The following is a 17294-nucleotide window of genomic DNA, read 5'->3' as shown; positions in this document are numbered from 1 at the left end:
TACCTCAGGTGATCTGCCGATCTCGGCCCCCCAAAAGTGCTCAGATGGGATTACAGGCGTAAGCCATGTGCCTGGCCTGACAATATCTATTAAAAACAAAACAAAACAAAAAAAACTAGGAGGCTGAGGTAGGATCTCCTGAGTCCAGGAATTCGAGGTGGTAGAGAGCTATGCTTGTGCCGCTGCACTCCAGCCTGGAGCCTGGAAAATAAAGTGAGATCCCATCTCTAGTCCTTTTAATTGTGAGCAGTTAAATACCAGGACCAGTTGTCTAATAAAGCCATATTTAGGGGATGGGGGGGAACATGTCATTTGAATTTTTTAAAATATAAAAAGTGTGTGTGTAGGGGAATGGGTAGGTGTGTGGGTGTGTTTGTCTATTTGGAAGAGATCTAGAGTTAAACATAAAAAAGGAATGAAAATACTAGAGGAAAACATGATTTAAAAAAAAAAAATCACAGGGGAGGGAAGCCTTTTTAAGGATGACAGGAAACTCTGAAGCCATAAATAACTAGTATGTTTGAATACATTAAGTAGTAATAATAATAATGCAAAATACATCTAGGGAAAATCCTGAATTACATTAAAGGCAAATGTCCAACTGGAAAAGAATATATAAAATATTTACAGCTTATATCCAAGAAAAAGAGATAATGTTTTCAACAAAAGAAAAGCACAGCATATTATAAGAAAAAGTACAGTGCAAGAGAAACATGGTCTAAGAATGTGAATAGGCAGAAATACACACACTCAAATGTCTCTTAGACCAAAACTAGCTTAATCTAATACTTATTAATAAGCCTGATAAAAATGGAAAACAGAGACTTAAAAATGTTACATTGTAGAGAAAAAAGTAATTGATGATATACTCTATCAGTATGCATACCCTCAAAATTTGCTGATGGAAGCACACATTTTTAATCAATTTGGAAATATCGATTAAGACTAATGCACCTAGATTTTGACCACAATTTCATTTCAGTGTATTCATACTTGCATATGTATATACGTGTATACTGTCATTTATACTATGTACATGTATAACAAGGGTTTTCATTGCAACATTATATACTAGCAACCTAATTAATTGTCAAACTTTAGGGAATTAGATACATAAATCCATCAAAAAACAGAATACTATGCAGTTTTTAAAAATAATAAAGCCTTCCTATATATTCTGATGTCAAACTTTCCCCAAGATATATTATTAAATTAGAAGAGAAAATGACAAGGCAAGTGGAAACACAGTGCTGGCATGTGTATGAAAAATTCATGGAATAATCCTGAAAGAACATACAAAAAGCTAATAATAATGTAGTGGACAGGGGATGAGGAGGAAAGATACTTACTTTTTATTATATACATTTCTTGTTTCGTTTGAATTGTGTGTCATATGTGTATATTATCTATTCCATACCTTAAATTTAAAAACTGAATAGTACTCAGTTTTTAAATACTGAGAGGTTGGTGAGGACTAGAAAAAGAAAAATAATCTCATTCTAATCTGACATCCTTCACTAAGCCCTGATACTTAACACAGGTCTTTAGATGACTGGACCATAATTTTGGACCCGGTTTGAGGTCTCTGCCTGGGGATCCCGGGTGCCTGAGTCTGTGGCTTGGCTCCTGACGGTTTATGGTGAAAGCTGGTCTCCCTGAAAACACAGAGGACCTCTAGGGGGCAGTGTTTCCCAGAGCTATAGCCAGCTTCACGGTCTGAGTTCTGGCTTCATTACCCTGATCTGATCACTATACATTATATGTATCAGAATCTCATTGTGTACCCCATGACTATGTAAAATTATTATTTTTCAATTTAAAAATAAAATGGAAAAAAATTTAAAATATTCTCCAAGGGTAACCTTTTTACTACTCTTACTTTATGTATTGAATTTGATCCCTGTTATTGCAGTAACTTTTCTGATTTTTTTGTGCGTGTTCATTCATTTATTTTTATTTATTTAATTAATTTATTTATCTTGACTCTTCATCATTCAACTTGCATTGTGTATCCATTCTTGCAGCCATGGAAATTTTAAACCTCAGAGGTTTTTCTTTCTCTTTTCCATCCTTTACTCCCCTCTATAGCTACTTGGGCTTTCCCTCCATAACTCTTTTTCCCCTCTGCTGGCTGATGCCTGGAATCCCTTGCCTGTTTTTTGCTTCGTCTTCATCTCTGGGCTCACTTTGTCATAGAGCAGAATGATGGTAAAGAAATTCTTACTTAGGGTGAGGTTCCTAGCCATCAGCATTTCCAGGAAACTGGCGGGGTTGGGCAATTGTCAGTAAGTACTCTCAAGGTTCAGTCCTGTTACCAAGACATTCAAGAGAAATGCATGAACAATTTAGCCTTCCTGAGATTTTAATTCATCTCAGTCCAACTCCCACTGTATTTCTTAGCCCTATCATTTCGGTTGGAGAAACATTTCATAGTTTTGGTAGATTAGGTCCAAGTGACCTATATACTTTTCCCCAACTGATGTTTTCAATTTCTCATAGTTAATATTAACCCTGTTTTACTTTCCACATCTTCAGTTAGATAAATTTCTTCTCTAAAGTTCTTCTCTGGTCAATATTGTCCAATCAAATGCATAAGAATTAGACAATGAATACATGTATTCTATATTTGTTGGTTAATTTAATTATTTATAATTTTTCACTCAACACATATTTAGGGAATATCTGCTAGAGCATTGCTAGTTAAATCAAGGTGATAAAAATGGTCTAAATGTGCATTTAATTATTTAAGCCTGGCTCCGTTGAAAAATAGAAGGATGTCTTCTTCATTGTTTATCCATAGTGCGTATATGTTTTTAATTGTTTATCTCCTATAAGCATGTCTTAGGTCAGGTTTCCTGGAAACAGTTCCTGAGACGAGGATTAACATGAAAGAGATTTAAGGGAAGTGCTCTTAGCAGATTGGCAGGGACTGAAGAAAGCAGGATGGAGCAGGGAAGGAAGCAAAACAAGGGTGTGAGCTCAGGCAAAGGCACTGAGAGAGTGGCTTCAGCCTGATCCTTCGTAAGAGCTTTATGCCTCAGAGCTTCCCTGTCCGTTGTAGCTTTGAGTCCACTGCACTGTCTGCCGTGGTCAGGCCCTGTCCCTAGAAAAAAGAATTCCCAGGCTGGTAGTGGTGTGGTATGGTATTTTAGTCTTGGGTTTCTGACTTTGTACTCCACACAGTAACCTAGGACTGCTAAATATATATTCGTAAGAGAAATGAATGGAAAATAAACTAGTAGGGAATATCAAGGAGCTTAGACTCTAGTCAGAAGAAGATATTGAGGAGCGTGATGAAAGCTGAAAAAATAAATTGCTGTTGTAATTCAGAGGAAGAATGAAAGATGTGTACTTCAGACCAAGTTGACCAAACTCATTGACCACTCCAAATAACATATTTCTGGGGCACAGAATAGTCATCACATATTAATTGGCAGAGACATTGGCAACTGCAGAATTACAATTTGTCTTTTTGCTAGTGTCTTTTTTAATTGGAATTTTTTTTTATCAGAGATACTTCCATTGGAGACAAAATGGAATTATAGTATGACCCATTATCTCTTTTCTTAGAATAAATAAAAATGACCCATTTTTATAAAGGTGGTTTACTCAATTAACCAAAACACCTCCATCAACATTTGGTGGTTTATCTGACTACCTTAATATATTAATCTATTATTGCCTGATGCACATTTTTCTGGATTTTAGATTTAAGAATAAGGTAATTGCACAAGTATTTATTTCCTTTCTGATAAGTAATCTGGAGAGATACCAGGGATTACGACTAAATAGTAACATGTTTTTTAATCAGTTTATCATTTCCAAGACTTAGTTTCCTCATTCATCTAAGGAGGTTCCCTTTTACCTCATAGACTGGATTAGAACTTATAATTTGGACTCTGGTAGTGTTATGCATTTTTAACCCAATGCCTGATTATGTTTAATTACGAGATGAATAGCTGGAAGATACTTCTGATAGACTGAACTGGCACTCTCAAATAAAATCATATAGGTGACAAACTACTACCACTGCATGTCTACACTGCCTTGACAGAGGTATTTATCACTGGCTTCACCAGTAGTTTCTGTTTGGCCACTTCATCCAAGAAAGTCACAGTTGAAAAGACTGTCTAGTCAAACCCTTGAATTTTTCCCTGGAGCCAATGGGGAATGTAGAGATGACAAGTGATGTGTCAGAGGACACAAAGTTAATGCAGGGAAGAACAGGAATTGTGTGTCAACTCTTAGACCTTGGCTCGTTACATTATGCAGGCTGCTCTCAGGCAGAAGTGAAGTATTTCTCTCCTGTAAGAGAAGATGGTAAGGTGCTTGTCTGCTTAAGTTCAATGTACTAAACTTTAAAAAAACTAAGCAAAACACTTAATGTTTAAAAATGAAACTGGAAATACAGATTTGTCTAAAGCAAAAAATATTAATATGAGTGCTATAGTTTGCAATATTATTAAATGTTCCCCCTTTTTTCATAGAATTATAGTATTACATAAAGCTCTTTAGGTATATTTGACAGTTATCTAGATCTAGTTTAAATCTAGGATAGTAACTAAAATATTTAGGCTGGACTTTGCCTTAGGGCCTTCACATGAGAGGGCATAAATATTTTAATTGTGTAATTGTTATTTTAATTATTTAAAGGAATATAAATATTTTTTAAATGTTTACATTATATTGGCCTTCTTTCAGCACATATACTCTTTCAACTGAGCTTAACTTGTAACTAGCAATAGCATAGTGTGAATAATATCCATCTGGGAACCACTTCATACATTAGAAAATCTATATAATGGTGTGCCAAAGTTGTTAGGTGTGACTCTGTGGGACTCCAAGAGAGGAATTCACAGTGTATCATGGTTACATGACATTGCTTGTTCGCTAACCTCTGTCTGGAATAAGGTTCCACTATTCTTAATTTGTTCCTTCTTACTCATCATTCAAACCTAAGCTGAGGTGATTTCTTAATATGGCACCAAAAGCACAAGCAATAATCACAAAAAAGTAGATAAATTGTACTAAATCAAAATTAGAAACGCTTGTGCTGCAAATGGGACCATTAAGAAAGTGAAGCAACACCTCACAGAATGGGAGAAGAAATTTGTAAATCATATATCTGATCAGGAACTTGTATACAGAGTTTATAAAGAACTCTTACAACTCAATGGTAGAAAAATAATGCAATTTAAAAATGGGCAAAGGATCTGAATAGACATTTCCCCAAAGAAGATATGAAAGTGTTCAATAAGTGCGTAAAATACATGCTCAACATCTTTAGTCATTAGGGAAATGCAAATTAAAACTACAAGGAGATACCACTTTATATTCACTAAAATGCCTATGAACAAAAATAAGGTCAATAACAAGTGCTGGGGAATTGGAATCCTTATACATTGCCAGTAGTAATATAAAATGATGCAGCCACCTTGAAAAACTATTTGAGAATTCCTCAAAAAGCTAAACATACTTACGATATGACCCAGCAGTTTCCTCCTTAGCTTACACTTGAGAAATAAAAACGAACCTTCGCACAAAAACTTGTACGCATACATGTTCATACAACAGTGGCTCATAGTATCAAAAAGTGGAAACAACCCAAATATCCATCAGTTGATGAATGGATAAATAAAATGTGGCCTATCTATACAATGAAATATTATCAGCAATAAAAATAAATTAACTAATAATACATGCTGCAAAAAGGAAGAACCTTGAAAACGTTATCCTATGTAAAGAAAGTAGTCATAAAAGAAAACATCGTGCATGCTTCTGTTTATATGGAATGTCCAGAATAGGCGAATCCATACAGATATAAAGTAAATAGTGGTCGTTTAGGGCTGGTGGGGTTGGGGAAAGAGTCAATGGCAAGAGATGATGAGTGACAACTAATGGCTACAGGGTTTCTTTTAGAGGGAACCAAAATGTTCTAAAATCTGATTTTGGTGATGGTTGGGCAACCACGTGAATATATTAAACATTGAATTGTAAAACTCTAAATGGGTAGGTTGGATGGTATGAATGAAATTTCAGTAGTGATTGCAGTGAAGCCATTTTTAAAAAAAGCCCTACTCTCTTAGTGTAGCCTCTAGAATAATTTATCTGAAACTCAATTTGAGCTCATTTTCCTTTCTTTTGGTTGCTTGTGCTTATATTTATGTTGACATAAAAATTCCTCATATGTCAATCTTTATAGCGAAACTCAAAGTTCCTCATGATCAGAGACAAATTCTTCTTTATTATTATTATTGTTTTTTTAATTTTTGCCGGGGTCTGGCATAGGTCTTCATGCATAGGGAGCATACAACTGAACTTCACTATATTATCCTTTACATTCAAACAGGCTTTTGAAATTATTTCAAAAAATGTTAATATTAAAAGTTGAAATGGACAGGAAAAATCTCTCCCTAAATGTTTGAAAATAAATATAAATTTTAATAAGGCAAAGGTTTCGCCTTGAAAGTGTGAATGATAACAATAAATTATAAGAGAAGACAATCAATATTTACATACTGAAAGTGACAAAATGTACCAGGCCATTAATATGATTTTATGAAGGACAAGTCAGATCAGCCTCATTTTACTTTCTTCTTGTTATAAGAATCTTATAATTCAAAAAATCCCTTATGACTATTTTATCTTTCGTTAAAGCACCATTAAGCTTTTCAAACATTGTGAGTTTGCTCTGACTTTTCCTTGCCTCAGTATGCTTGAGCAAAAGAGCTAGACTGAACCACTAAAACCTTGTTATTCAAATATTATCATATGGTTTTACTGAAAGATTCCACTGTCATCCTGGCTTCATTAATAATATCAGAATATAATTTGACGTGAATTTTGAAGATGGCTTTCAGTAATATTTATGAGTTGATTTTATGTTCAAAATTATGCTTGAGAAAAATAGAAAGTCCCTTACCTCAGTGATTTGCAAGATTTTTTAAACTGAACTCTTTCTTCAACCAAAATCTTATTCAAAATCCACTATGTAAGTCAGAAGAACAGAGTTGTTCTGCTTATCAGGGACTAAAAAAGGGGGTCAAGAGACCCAACCCGTGGCCACTGTCATCCCCTGGGATACCTCCAAAGATTGGTTCAGGCTCCTTAGAGTAAAAAATCACTGCCTTAGTTAAGTGGAAAGTAGGCCTATGCATTTCCCTGCTTCTAAGGAGTTGTTTTTTTTATAGTAACCAATTACCTTCAGCTAAGCTAATTTAATGGCATTTCGCTAACTGATTAGCAAACACCTACCTCATATGTATATTGTTCTATAGACTTTTTAAAAATAGAAAGGTGTTAATAGGTTAACCCCGTGAAAACACACTGGTGTGATGAAAATAGCTATGGAATGAGTTGCATGAAATTTGTTACCAATAATATTTAAAGTGTCAATTTTTGCGAATGGTTTCCTTGGAAAAAAAACCTGAAGATATTTCTATAGTCAAAGTATTTGTATTCCCTTTTCTTCTTAATTAAAAGCCCAATTGAAGTACTAGGGGAAAAGTGGAGTAACAGCTGATATGGGGATTGCTTCTAACCCTGGATATGAGTTTGAGAATGGATGAAGGGAGTAAACAGGTCCATCCTAGAAGGGCAGAGGATAGGTGAGAACCTTTCCTTCCCTTCCTCTTTCAACTCCCCCTCCCATCTCCTTCTTCTTCTCTTGACCATGATTTTAATCTCTATTTCTATCTTGTTCTCTCTTCTTTCTTCTAGTGTGACATACCTGTTATCAGAGATAGCTTGGCCATTCACCCACAATGAAACCTTCAATAAGACCTTTAGCTTTGACTTCAGTTTCTTCATCTGTGCAATAGAGATAATCCTGATGCCTCCCTCGTGGGGTTGTGTGATGATAAGTGAGGCAGCCCGTGGAAAGCACCTAGCAAAGGGCCTGGCAGGTAGTTAGGTCTCAACGAAATTAACAATTGCTCTTTCATTAGTTGTTTCCTTTCCCTCTGTCTTGCCTTAAATTTCATTTTAATACTTAATGTGTTGTATTTCTTATTTATACTTAAGAAAAAAAATGCTAAGCATTTTCATTTGACTTTGTCAAGGTTTTGGCTTGAGGATACTTTCATGAAATAATAGCATGTAAAGGAAAAGCAAAACATTGTTGTTTATGAATATCTAGAGTGTCAAAACTGGGGTGTACACAATAGCAAACTATCAACTTAAAAGTGATTTTCAGCATACTGTGACTTATCAAGGGTGAAGTCCTAGATTAAAACAGTTTTTCTGGAAGTTGGTCACCACAATTGAGAAAGAAAATTATTTTAGAAATCCAGAAGAAAATAAGGAATGAATATTTGATATTTGAGAAATCATTTATAAACAAAATTTTACTGATAAAATTATTTATAAGTTTTTAAATATTTTTAGCTATTTTCTAACATTATAGATGTTTTATGTCTAAAGGGAGAAAAGAATGGTCTCTGTAGCTTAAGTGACTTATTCAAGATCAGGATGTGCAGAGCCAGCCACAGGAATGGGATGGGAACTCTGACTTTTATCATTCCTACTGCTGTTTGATGACTCCTTCAAGGGCAATGAGCCCTCCCAACATCTTTCAAATCAGTCTGTTTTTTCCAAGGTTCTACTTATATGCAATTCTCATTCTCTGCTGCAGAGTGAACATTTGCAAAACAGCCTGGAACCACATTTTAGACCTTTACATTTCAACTTTATTTTCATCTTTTTCAAAAAGAAAAACCACACGCAAACTTTTAGTTGGCCAACAGATTTGCTCGCTCTGTACTTTTGTAGGTATTTTCTGTTCAAAATTAGTCGTGGGGAAATAGGACAGAATTGCATTAGGGATTTTCAATTAATTGTGTTTAAAATATTAAAAATAAAAGAAGGAATTCGAAGGTGAAGCTGTTGCTAGTATTGGAGCAGCACTAATGCAAAGGCAGGTAGAGCTAAGACTCTGGGGGCAGGAAAGGATTGGGGTGCAGATACGGAGGTTTGGAACCATTTTTAAGTTCCTCTCTCTGATAATAAGACCCTAAAACCTTGCATTGGCTACTGTCAGAGCATATGCATTCAAGACTAAAGTTAGTAATCCTACACAGGAAAGAAAATGGCAAACAGACAGAAGAGGAGGAGTGACTTCCTTTTAACTTTCCCTGGAAAGCTTCTAGGGACAGCTTCAATCCTGCTAAGTATAGATTTTCCCTGCAGGATTGCGGTTAGAGGAAATCACGTGAGTAAACAAGCTTCTTTTGTTTTGAAAGTCAAATCAAGACATATATTTCTAAGTCTTTCTATTATTTTGAGACCATATTCACAAGTGTGCTCACGTGCCCACACACACACACACACAACAGTGCACACTTACATACAGCCTATTCCAAGCATAAATTAAAATGTATTTGTAGTTTTCTTACAGTGATGATTACTCTCCTATAAAATATTTAAGAAGTTTTTGTATTTTTCCATCACTATATTTTGTCCTAAAAACACTGTAAAAGAGCTTCCTCACATCACCCTCCCCATCTCATGCCACCTTGTCATTTGAGCCACACATAAACCAAGAAGAGATGTAAAGTGCTATTACCATTCGTTTTCCCTATTAACATTAATCTATATGTTTTGAATATATTTTGGTCTTTTTATTTTATGTTCTTCTGTTAAATCATAGCAACTGAAACTACTTTCTCTCCGAGTTCTTACATGGCATATACCAATATTACCCACATGAATATTAACGCTTCTCTTCTCAGTTATGCCACTTCAAGATGACTGGCAGTCTCTAGTTTATGGAACCACTTGATCCTGTTCTATTAGACACAATCAGAATTGCACATACATGCAGTATAAAATTCTGGTACTCTGGAAAGTAGGTAGAAAAAAATCACATTACCTTTTTTGGAGCACAAATAACAGTGTTTAAGTGTCTGGTATTGCTTAATGGAAAAATCCATGGTACAGTTCAAACTAAATGAAATAATGATGTAAGTTAGGGTGCTCCTTCAAACAGCATCTTAAGTAGATAGTTATGCACTTCTGAGATCAACCCCACAGCAGCCATGCAGCCTCAGAGCTTGTTATGGAATTTCATATTCCTTTAATGGAAATGGCTCCACGCTGTGCTTTCACTTTTCCAACTGTGGCAGTAATAGTTAGTAATCAAGTCATAATGTAATAATCACAACTACAGGGAAATGCTGGCTGATGTAATGGGTTGCAAGGGGAAAAAATATTGGTGTTTTTCCAGACTTTATTTCATCAGTCTCTTTTGTCGTATGTCGCAAGAATCTAAGAATATAGATGAAAACAGACCCTCAAAGGTGCCTTACACAGATGATGCTATATCACTTGCTTATTTCTATGGAATTTTTCTCATCTCAGTACTCACAAAGATGTCACAAACTTGAAATTTTTATGTTAAAATCTGAAAAAACATTATGCTCTGAATAACAGCCTAGAACTTTCCAAATTCTATATACTTTACTGATACTTTAATGAAACAAGGATCAACAAAGCATATTTATGTTCTATAGCTTGCAATAACTTGAATTTTTTCAGAACCTGATTATTTATGATGTTTCAGGAATTTTCATAAAAAATGCTACTTGCTGATTAGAATGAGTTATTACTACTGCTTCTTTGATTAATTATGGTCTCCTAAATTTTCAGTGAAGACACAAAGTCCTCTGATTTAGAAATACAAATTATACACTCATTCTATGAAAACTGTCCTGTCTAGTCTTTTTACTTTTTGGATAAGGAAACTGGTACATGAGAAAGTAACTGACTTTATGTTCTTCATGTACAGAATGGTATAAATGAATATAGTTAATGATGACCATGGATCATTTTGAAGGGCCTATAGCTTCCCTTTTATAACAACACATATATGACATAGCTTCACCAAAAAAAAGTTTAGGGAAGGGCCCGTGAAGTCCTACTACGTATAGTACTAGGCAATGATCTTAAAGATGACAGAATATTTTCCTAAACTATATCCCTCAGCTAAACCTAACTACTGTGCTTAAATGCCAAGTCCTTAAATGCCAAGTCCTACCATTGGAGGCTTCCTCAATCCACAGAGATTTTTTTTCTCCTCAGTTTTACCCAGGTATTAACAAGTAGGACTTAGCTCACAGTGAGCCTTACTTCACAGTACTCTGTGAAAACTTTAGAATCCTAAAAGTGTTAATATGCTCACAGAAAAATTAAAGCGTATTTATTTAAATCATATTTTGCTATTATTCTATTGCATATGGCAGCATTTATCCTTAAACATTGATTTCCATTAACATTGCCAATAATTTATCTACTCATAGAATTCATGCTTCATTAATGCAGAGAATGTTTTGGACATAGTTTGGAGTAGAGTTTCATAGTATCATCAGATCATCACAGGGTAGACATAACTGTGCAACCCAAACTGCATCTTTGTTTCTAAAGGTTACACAATTATAAGGTTTTGGCACCAAATAGATCAGAATTGCATCTAGACATATGACAATAAAACACTTCAAGTTTTCAGAAATGGAGAGTTTAGAAGCATTTGGCACCTTGCTTTCTCATTATTATAGGGTTTCAGGATGGAATGTGTCTGAATTCTAGTCCTGACTATTGTTTGTATTCCTGTCTTTTCTGTTTTTTAAATATTCGATAGAATCCAGCCATTTGTTCTTTTAGTATCATTCTTTTTAAAATTAATTTTTCAAAATTATTTTTATAATGAATTTGCCTGTATATAAAAAGGAAATAAGGGCCCAGCCCAGTGGCTCATGCCTGTGATCCCAGCACTTTGGGAGGCCGAGGCGGGTGGATCACATGAGGTCAGGAGTTCGAGACCATCCTGGCCAACATTGTGAAACCCCGTCTCTACTAAAAATACAAAAAAAATTAGCCAGGCGCGGTGGCGCATGCCTGTAACCCCAGCTACTCAGGAGGCTGAGACAGGAGAATGGCCTGAACCAGGGAGGCGGAGGTTGCAGTGAGCCAAGATGGCACCATTGCATTCCAGCCTGGGCAACAAGAACGAAACTCCATCTCAAAAAAAAAAAAGGAGAAAAGGAAATAAGATGTTTTGAGGCTGCATGAGTAGGTTGTAGCCTTTGTCCTATTGTGTTAGGTACTTAAGCTCATAAACAAAATAATGTTTAAAACTCAAGGATAGGGCAGAAAGAACGTTGCTCAATACTACCAATAAATGTTTGTTAATCAAACCATAACATTTTGACCCTAATGTTGAGCACCTAGAAACTATATCTTTGACCTACTAAAGGGTTTGAAATTATTTTAAGTGCTTTACTTTTTGTTCAGAAAAATAAATCAAATTATTAATCATTTATATCATTCATAGTAAATAATACCAGTAAAAATAACACAAAGCCAACAGTGGGCAAAATTTAAGTTTAAAATTTGTAGAAGAAAAAAACAATTGAGAGAAGATTGTGTTTTCTATGGGATTTTCAAAATGGTATGTGTGTGTTCATTAGAAGTAACCTATAAAAACAGATATTGTTCAGATATGCATACACTTAAACCATTATTTCCAGAAAATAATGGAAAAATTAAATTATTGTGACAAAGTTTCTATTTGACATTTGTGACTTGAGAAATTATGAATCGACAGTCACAGTGACTGGAAAAGAAAAAAAATGACATAAATAACAATTAAAAATTCGATATGGACAAAATTAAATCAATGAGTCAAATTTTTTATGTCATTAACATTAGTTATGATGGATACAAATGAAAATATTCAACAAAATGAATTTTAATGGAATTTAAAATCGTTTCATTTCCTTCCCAAGTCATTAAATTGCCTTTGTGATCTTAAAGACTGTTTTTTTACTTAGAATATTTCCACATTCATATAATTATGATTAAAAACTGTGTATTTACCAAAAAAAGGATCATATTTTGAGATCAAAGTGGAGAGGTCAAAATAGCTTTTACTGTGTCATTCCCCTATCCCACCTTTGTGTCTATAGACATGGTTAGATTCTTAAAAAGGACAGTGTTACCAGGTACTTCATGTAATCATCCCTCATTAATCCTCAGAATAAACTCATCAATTCATTCAACAAATGTTTATTGATTACCATTACCATGTAAGCCACTATATTCAAAGTTAGGTATATAGACAAAAATAAGACAGACATGGTTTCTTACTTCAGAGAACAGGAAAATTATGAATTAGCGTGCTAAGTGTTTTGAATGGGGATGTTCTGGATAACATGAAGGCAGAGCACCTCTCCTAGACTTTGAGAGTCCAAAACGGCTATCCATAAAGAGTGAAGTTGAAAGTTGAATAATTAATCAAATTACAGTGGAAGTATTGGAGAAGAGTAGGAGCAGAAGATTAGCACCTCAGGCAGAGAAAATTACTTGTTCAGAAGCTAGGTGGTGAGAGCTTGACACCTTCAGAGAACCAGAAATCGGTCACTCTAAGAGGGGAAAATACAATTCCAGAGACTGAAGAGATTATAGGGAACAGATCCTGAAGAGCTGAGGAAAATCTACATAAGGACTTTGGAGTTGAGTCCTCTCTGAAATATTTTAATTAAGATATTGACAGAATCAGATTTTAATTTTAGGAAGATTATTCTAGCTACATACTAAAGAATGATTGAGCATGAGGAGGCAGGGAATAGTGGCAAGATGGAAGAGAAGGAAACCAAGTAGAAGACTCATAGTTACATTGGTCAGGTACGACAGTGGCCTGACCAGGGTAGTGGCAGTGGAGATGAACGTGTCTGAGACTTATTTTGGAAGTATAGCCTATGGGATTTAGTGATTGAGTATATGTAGGAAGTGAAGGACTAGACAAAATTAAATAAGTCTGGGGTTTCTAGTTTGAACACTGGGTAGACGGAGGACAGGTGAGGAGAGATAATATGATAATAAATGTTCTGGAATAAAGAATGGGCTTGGGAGTTAGGCAGACCTGGGTTTGGGTTCCAGCTTTATCCCTGAGATAATTTGGGCTAGTTACTTAGTCTATTTAAACTACATCTCTTTGTCCACCTATACATTGAAGATAGGAGGTTCCTCCCTATTTGGCTGTGAGGATTAAATGAGGTAACATATGAGGATTATATGACCTCATTTAATCCTAGACCCATGCCTTGCTCATAGTGTTTGCAATTAATAGCATTAGTTGTAATAATAGTAGTAAAGATTTGTGGAGGCTAGAGATTATCATTTCTATATATCTTATGTGGTAGGTGTTGTGATTTGTGATTTGCTTTTTAAAGGAAGGTCTGAAGAGAGCTTGATTGGAAAATTTTAAACTTCTGTGTTATTGGGAACTTGGGCGCATTCGTTTATTTGGTATTAACATGGAAGTCCTCTAATGTGAGATAAGATTATAGTAATGTCACCACTCCTCACAGTGGAGTCGTGATTTCTCTAGGAGTTTTCAGATTTGGCTAGTCAGTTTTTAAATAAAATAATTTTATCCTATGATAAGCTAATGAGTTTTTTTTTTATTAATGCATTCCCAAAACAAAGTTAAACACTGGCTTCCACAATAATGTCAGGTTTATGCCATTACATTTAGGGTCTTCTCCATGAACTTCGAAGCAAATAAGATAGTAACATACTCAAACTATCATGAATAGAAAATAGACCAACCAATGAAAACTCTCTAGAATGTTTTTATATGGATATTTAAAATATGAATTTTGCTATCATGGAGATATATATATTATTAAATCTTGATTAACTTTATAACATAGAGAGTAATGTGCTAGAGCCATCTCTCATTGGTCTGTGAAAGATTATTCTTAAACACAACGACTATTACAAATTAAATGACATGGTGTTACAATTAGATATACTAAAACCAAATGTAATACATATTCAAAACTAATCACTTCATAATTCTTTTACTCTATTACAAATGCTCTTGAAATTATTTATGTCTACTGAATCCATATGATGGAAATGCTATGTAATGATGTACAGTGCATCTCTTCCTAACTGCATTCAATGCCATTATAGTGGTAATTTGAAAACTGCCCTGTTGAGAATATTTCATCATAGAAATTGGCAAATGCTACAAATCGAAGCTTTTTGTTTTGCTTGGTTTCATTTGTTTAGAGAGCTAGTTGTTAAACATTTACCAGCATAACACTGAACATAGGTACCTTCTTACAGCAACATTAAAAAATAAAATCATGTTCTCACACATAAGTGGGAGTTGAACAATGAGAAAACATTGACACAGGGAGGGGAACATCACACATGGGGTCCTGTCTGGGGATGGGAGGCTAGGGGTGGAATAGCATTAGGAGAAATACCTAATGTAAATGACGAGTTGATGGGTGCGGCAAACTACCATGGCACGTGTATACCTATGTAACAAACCTGCACATTCTGCATATGTATTCCACAATAAAAATAAAATAAAATAAAAATGAAATCATAAAATTTTTAAAGAAAAAAATCACAAATATTTTTAAAAATTGAAATGAAAGATATTGACTAGAGTCAACACAGTGAAAAGCCCTAATTACTAAGAAAATATTTTAAATTATTTGACACTTCCTTAGAAGGTAAGACTTGGAATGTAGAAAACTTAGTTCAGCCCTTTAAAAAAGACTTTCCATGTCCAATGTACTCTGTCTTTTTTAAAGGTATCCTCTTTGAGTAATGCCATAGAAGACTAATTGTACTGTGTTCCAGAAATATGCTTTAAGAAATGGTTGAAAAATTGCAGTCAACCCAACACTTTTAGCCTACCTGGAGCAAATAATTATGAATTTTAGTAGTTTGGCTCTATTATTTTTTGTTTATTATCTTTTACTGATGATGTCTATAATGACATGTTCCATTTGCCAAAGATTTTAGAGCAGAAAAACCTGTGAAGAAATTTTCAGTAGTATGTGATTTATTAGTGAGTTCATTATAGATGGGTCTCAGAAGTACAAATATAGGACAGATTTCAAAACTAATGCCTCTCTGCTTCTTGAAAACAATTGCAGTTATTAAATTATTACACAAGGACACGCTGACTTAAATAGCTTTAATTTTCTTCCTGGGTTCGAGAAATGGTAATGGGGTAAATTCTGTGATACAAAAAGTGGTTTGAATATCATCATTTTAGCTAAACCTGTTACAAAATGGAACATGACTTTGAAAGCTTGTACTGCTCCATAGATGTAAGCGTGGTCACAGGTTGGTTGGTGCTTGTTGGAGTTTTTGAACTTAGAGTTGAATTGTTATTTTTCTTTATGAAAATGGTAAAAATTGTAAATAACAAATGGTAAAAATTAGGATAAAATTAATAAATTAATTTTTCATTTTGATATAAATAATAGCTAAAAATGTTGACTTATAAGTGAATATTTGTCAAGGCAAATCATCTTCTGCCAAATGCAAGGCAAATGTGATGCTTTTGCTATTCAGATGTGATCACCATGATCACCATTTCATGATCACCATGAAAAGAAGCCTGAGCGTTGGCCTAAGAAAGTCCAATGCAGATTAATCTATTGGAACTTTCTAGCTCTTTGCATATATGACAGTCACAGTAATGATCATAAAATAAAGAACATCATCAGTTGTCCTACCCTATAACAGTTTGTTAATGAGGACTCCACTTGAACACTAAAAAACTAATAGTAGATCAAAGACTTTTCTAATTCAAAAGATAATCCTTCAGCCAGAAAATATAAATCACATATTTTCTAAGAGAAGCTTGAAAAATATTGCTTCATATCACTATTTACTGTGTCCTGAATACTTTCCTTAGGTGATGAGATCATAAGGCTTTTGGGGGTGGAGGATGGGTGGCCGTGGTGGGGGCGGTGGAAACAAAATAACAATTTATAATTTGAATCCACATACCTAACTAAATCTAGGTTCTTAAGATTGTGAGACATGAAAACATAAAGGAGAAATTTCCAATTTATTGACCCAACTATGCAGTGCCAGATTGAACTTAGAAAACTTAAAGTAGTAGCATCTTAGAGGGTGGATGTCACCAGGACAATACAGCCAGACTGGCAGGCAGGCAAAGGCAAGAATTACCCTGCTAAATTTGCCTTTGTCCAGGATCTACCCCACAGCCCGATAGGCCCCAAAACTCAAACTTTGCAATGAACTTGGGAGGCTGACTCATGCTGAAAAAACTCACAATAATTTTAAGTTTATAAGCAGAATGATGATTAATTTATGTATTATGATATATTTACCTGCCAAAGAGGTAGTGCCATTCTTTGGCTATGACATTTTTTCCTTGTTAGAAAGCTGTAAGGAAAACCAAATTTTCGTAAAGAGAGATAGATATAGGATTCACATATAATGATATTAAGCTTTCA

At 34.6% G+C, this 17294-nt stretch overlaps 1 protein-coding gene across 2 annotated transcripts in view; it reads left to right on the top strand.

Moving 5' to 3' along the window:
- Positions 1–17294, top strand: part of MDGA2 (MAM domain containing glycosylphosphatidylinositol anchor 2) — an 825106-nt gene that overhangs the window by 403352 nt on the left and 404460 nt on the right. The window contains exon 1 of one of the 2 annotated variants that reach the window (XM_054530089.2): positions 8434–9208. The exons of the other annotated variant lie outside the window; for it this stretch is intronic. Within the exon in view, the coding sequence (XP_054386064.1) occupies positions 9086–9208 (123 nt within the window). The 5' untranslated portion in view covers positions 8434–9085. Of the gene's footprint in view, positions 1–8433; positions 9209–17294 lie in introns of those variants that run through there. 2 annotated transcript variants of the gene reach the window in all.

This window comes from Pongo abelii, chromosome 15, assembly GCF_028885655.2.
Source record: "Pongo abelii isolate AG06213 chromosome 15, NHGRI_mPonAbe1-v2.0_pri, whole genome shotgun sequence".
NCBI classification, from domain to species: Eukaryota; Metazoa; Chordata; class Mammalia; order Primates; family Hominidae; genus Pongo; species Pongo abelii.
This window is presented reverse-complemented; position numbering and strand designations above follow the sequence as displayed.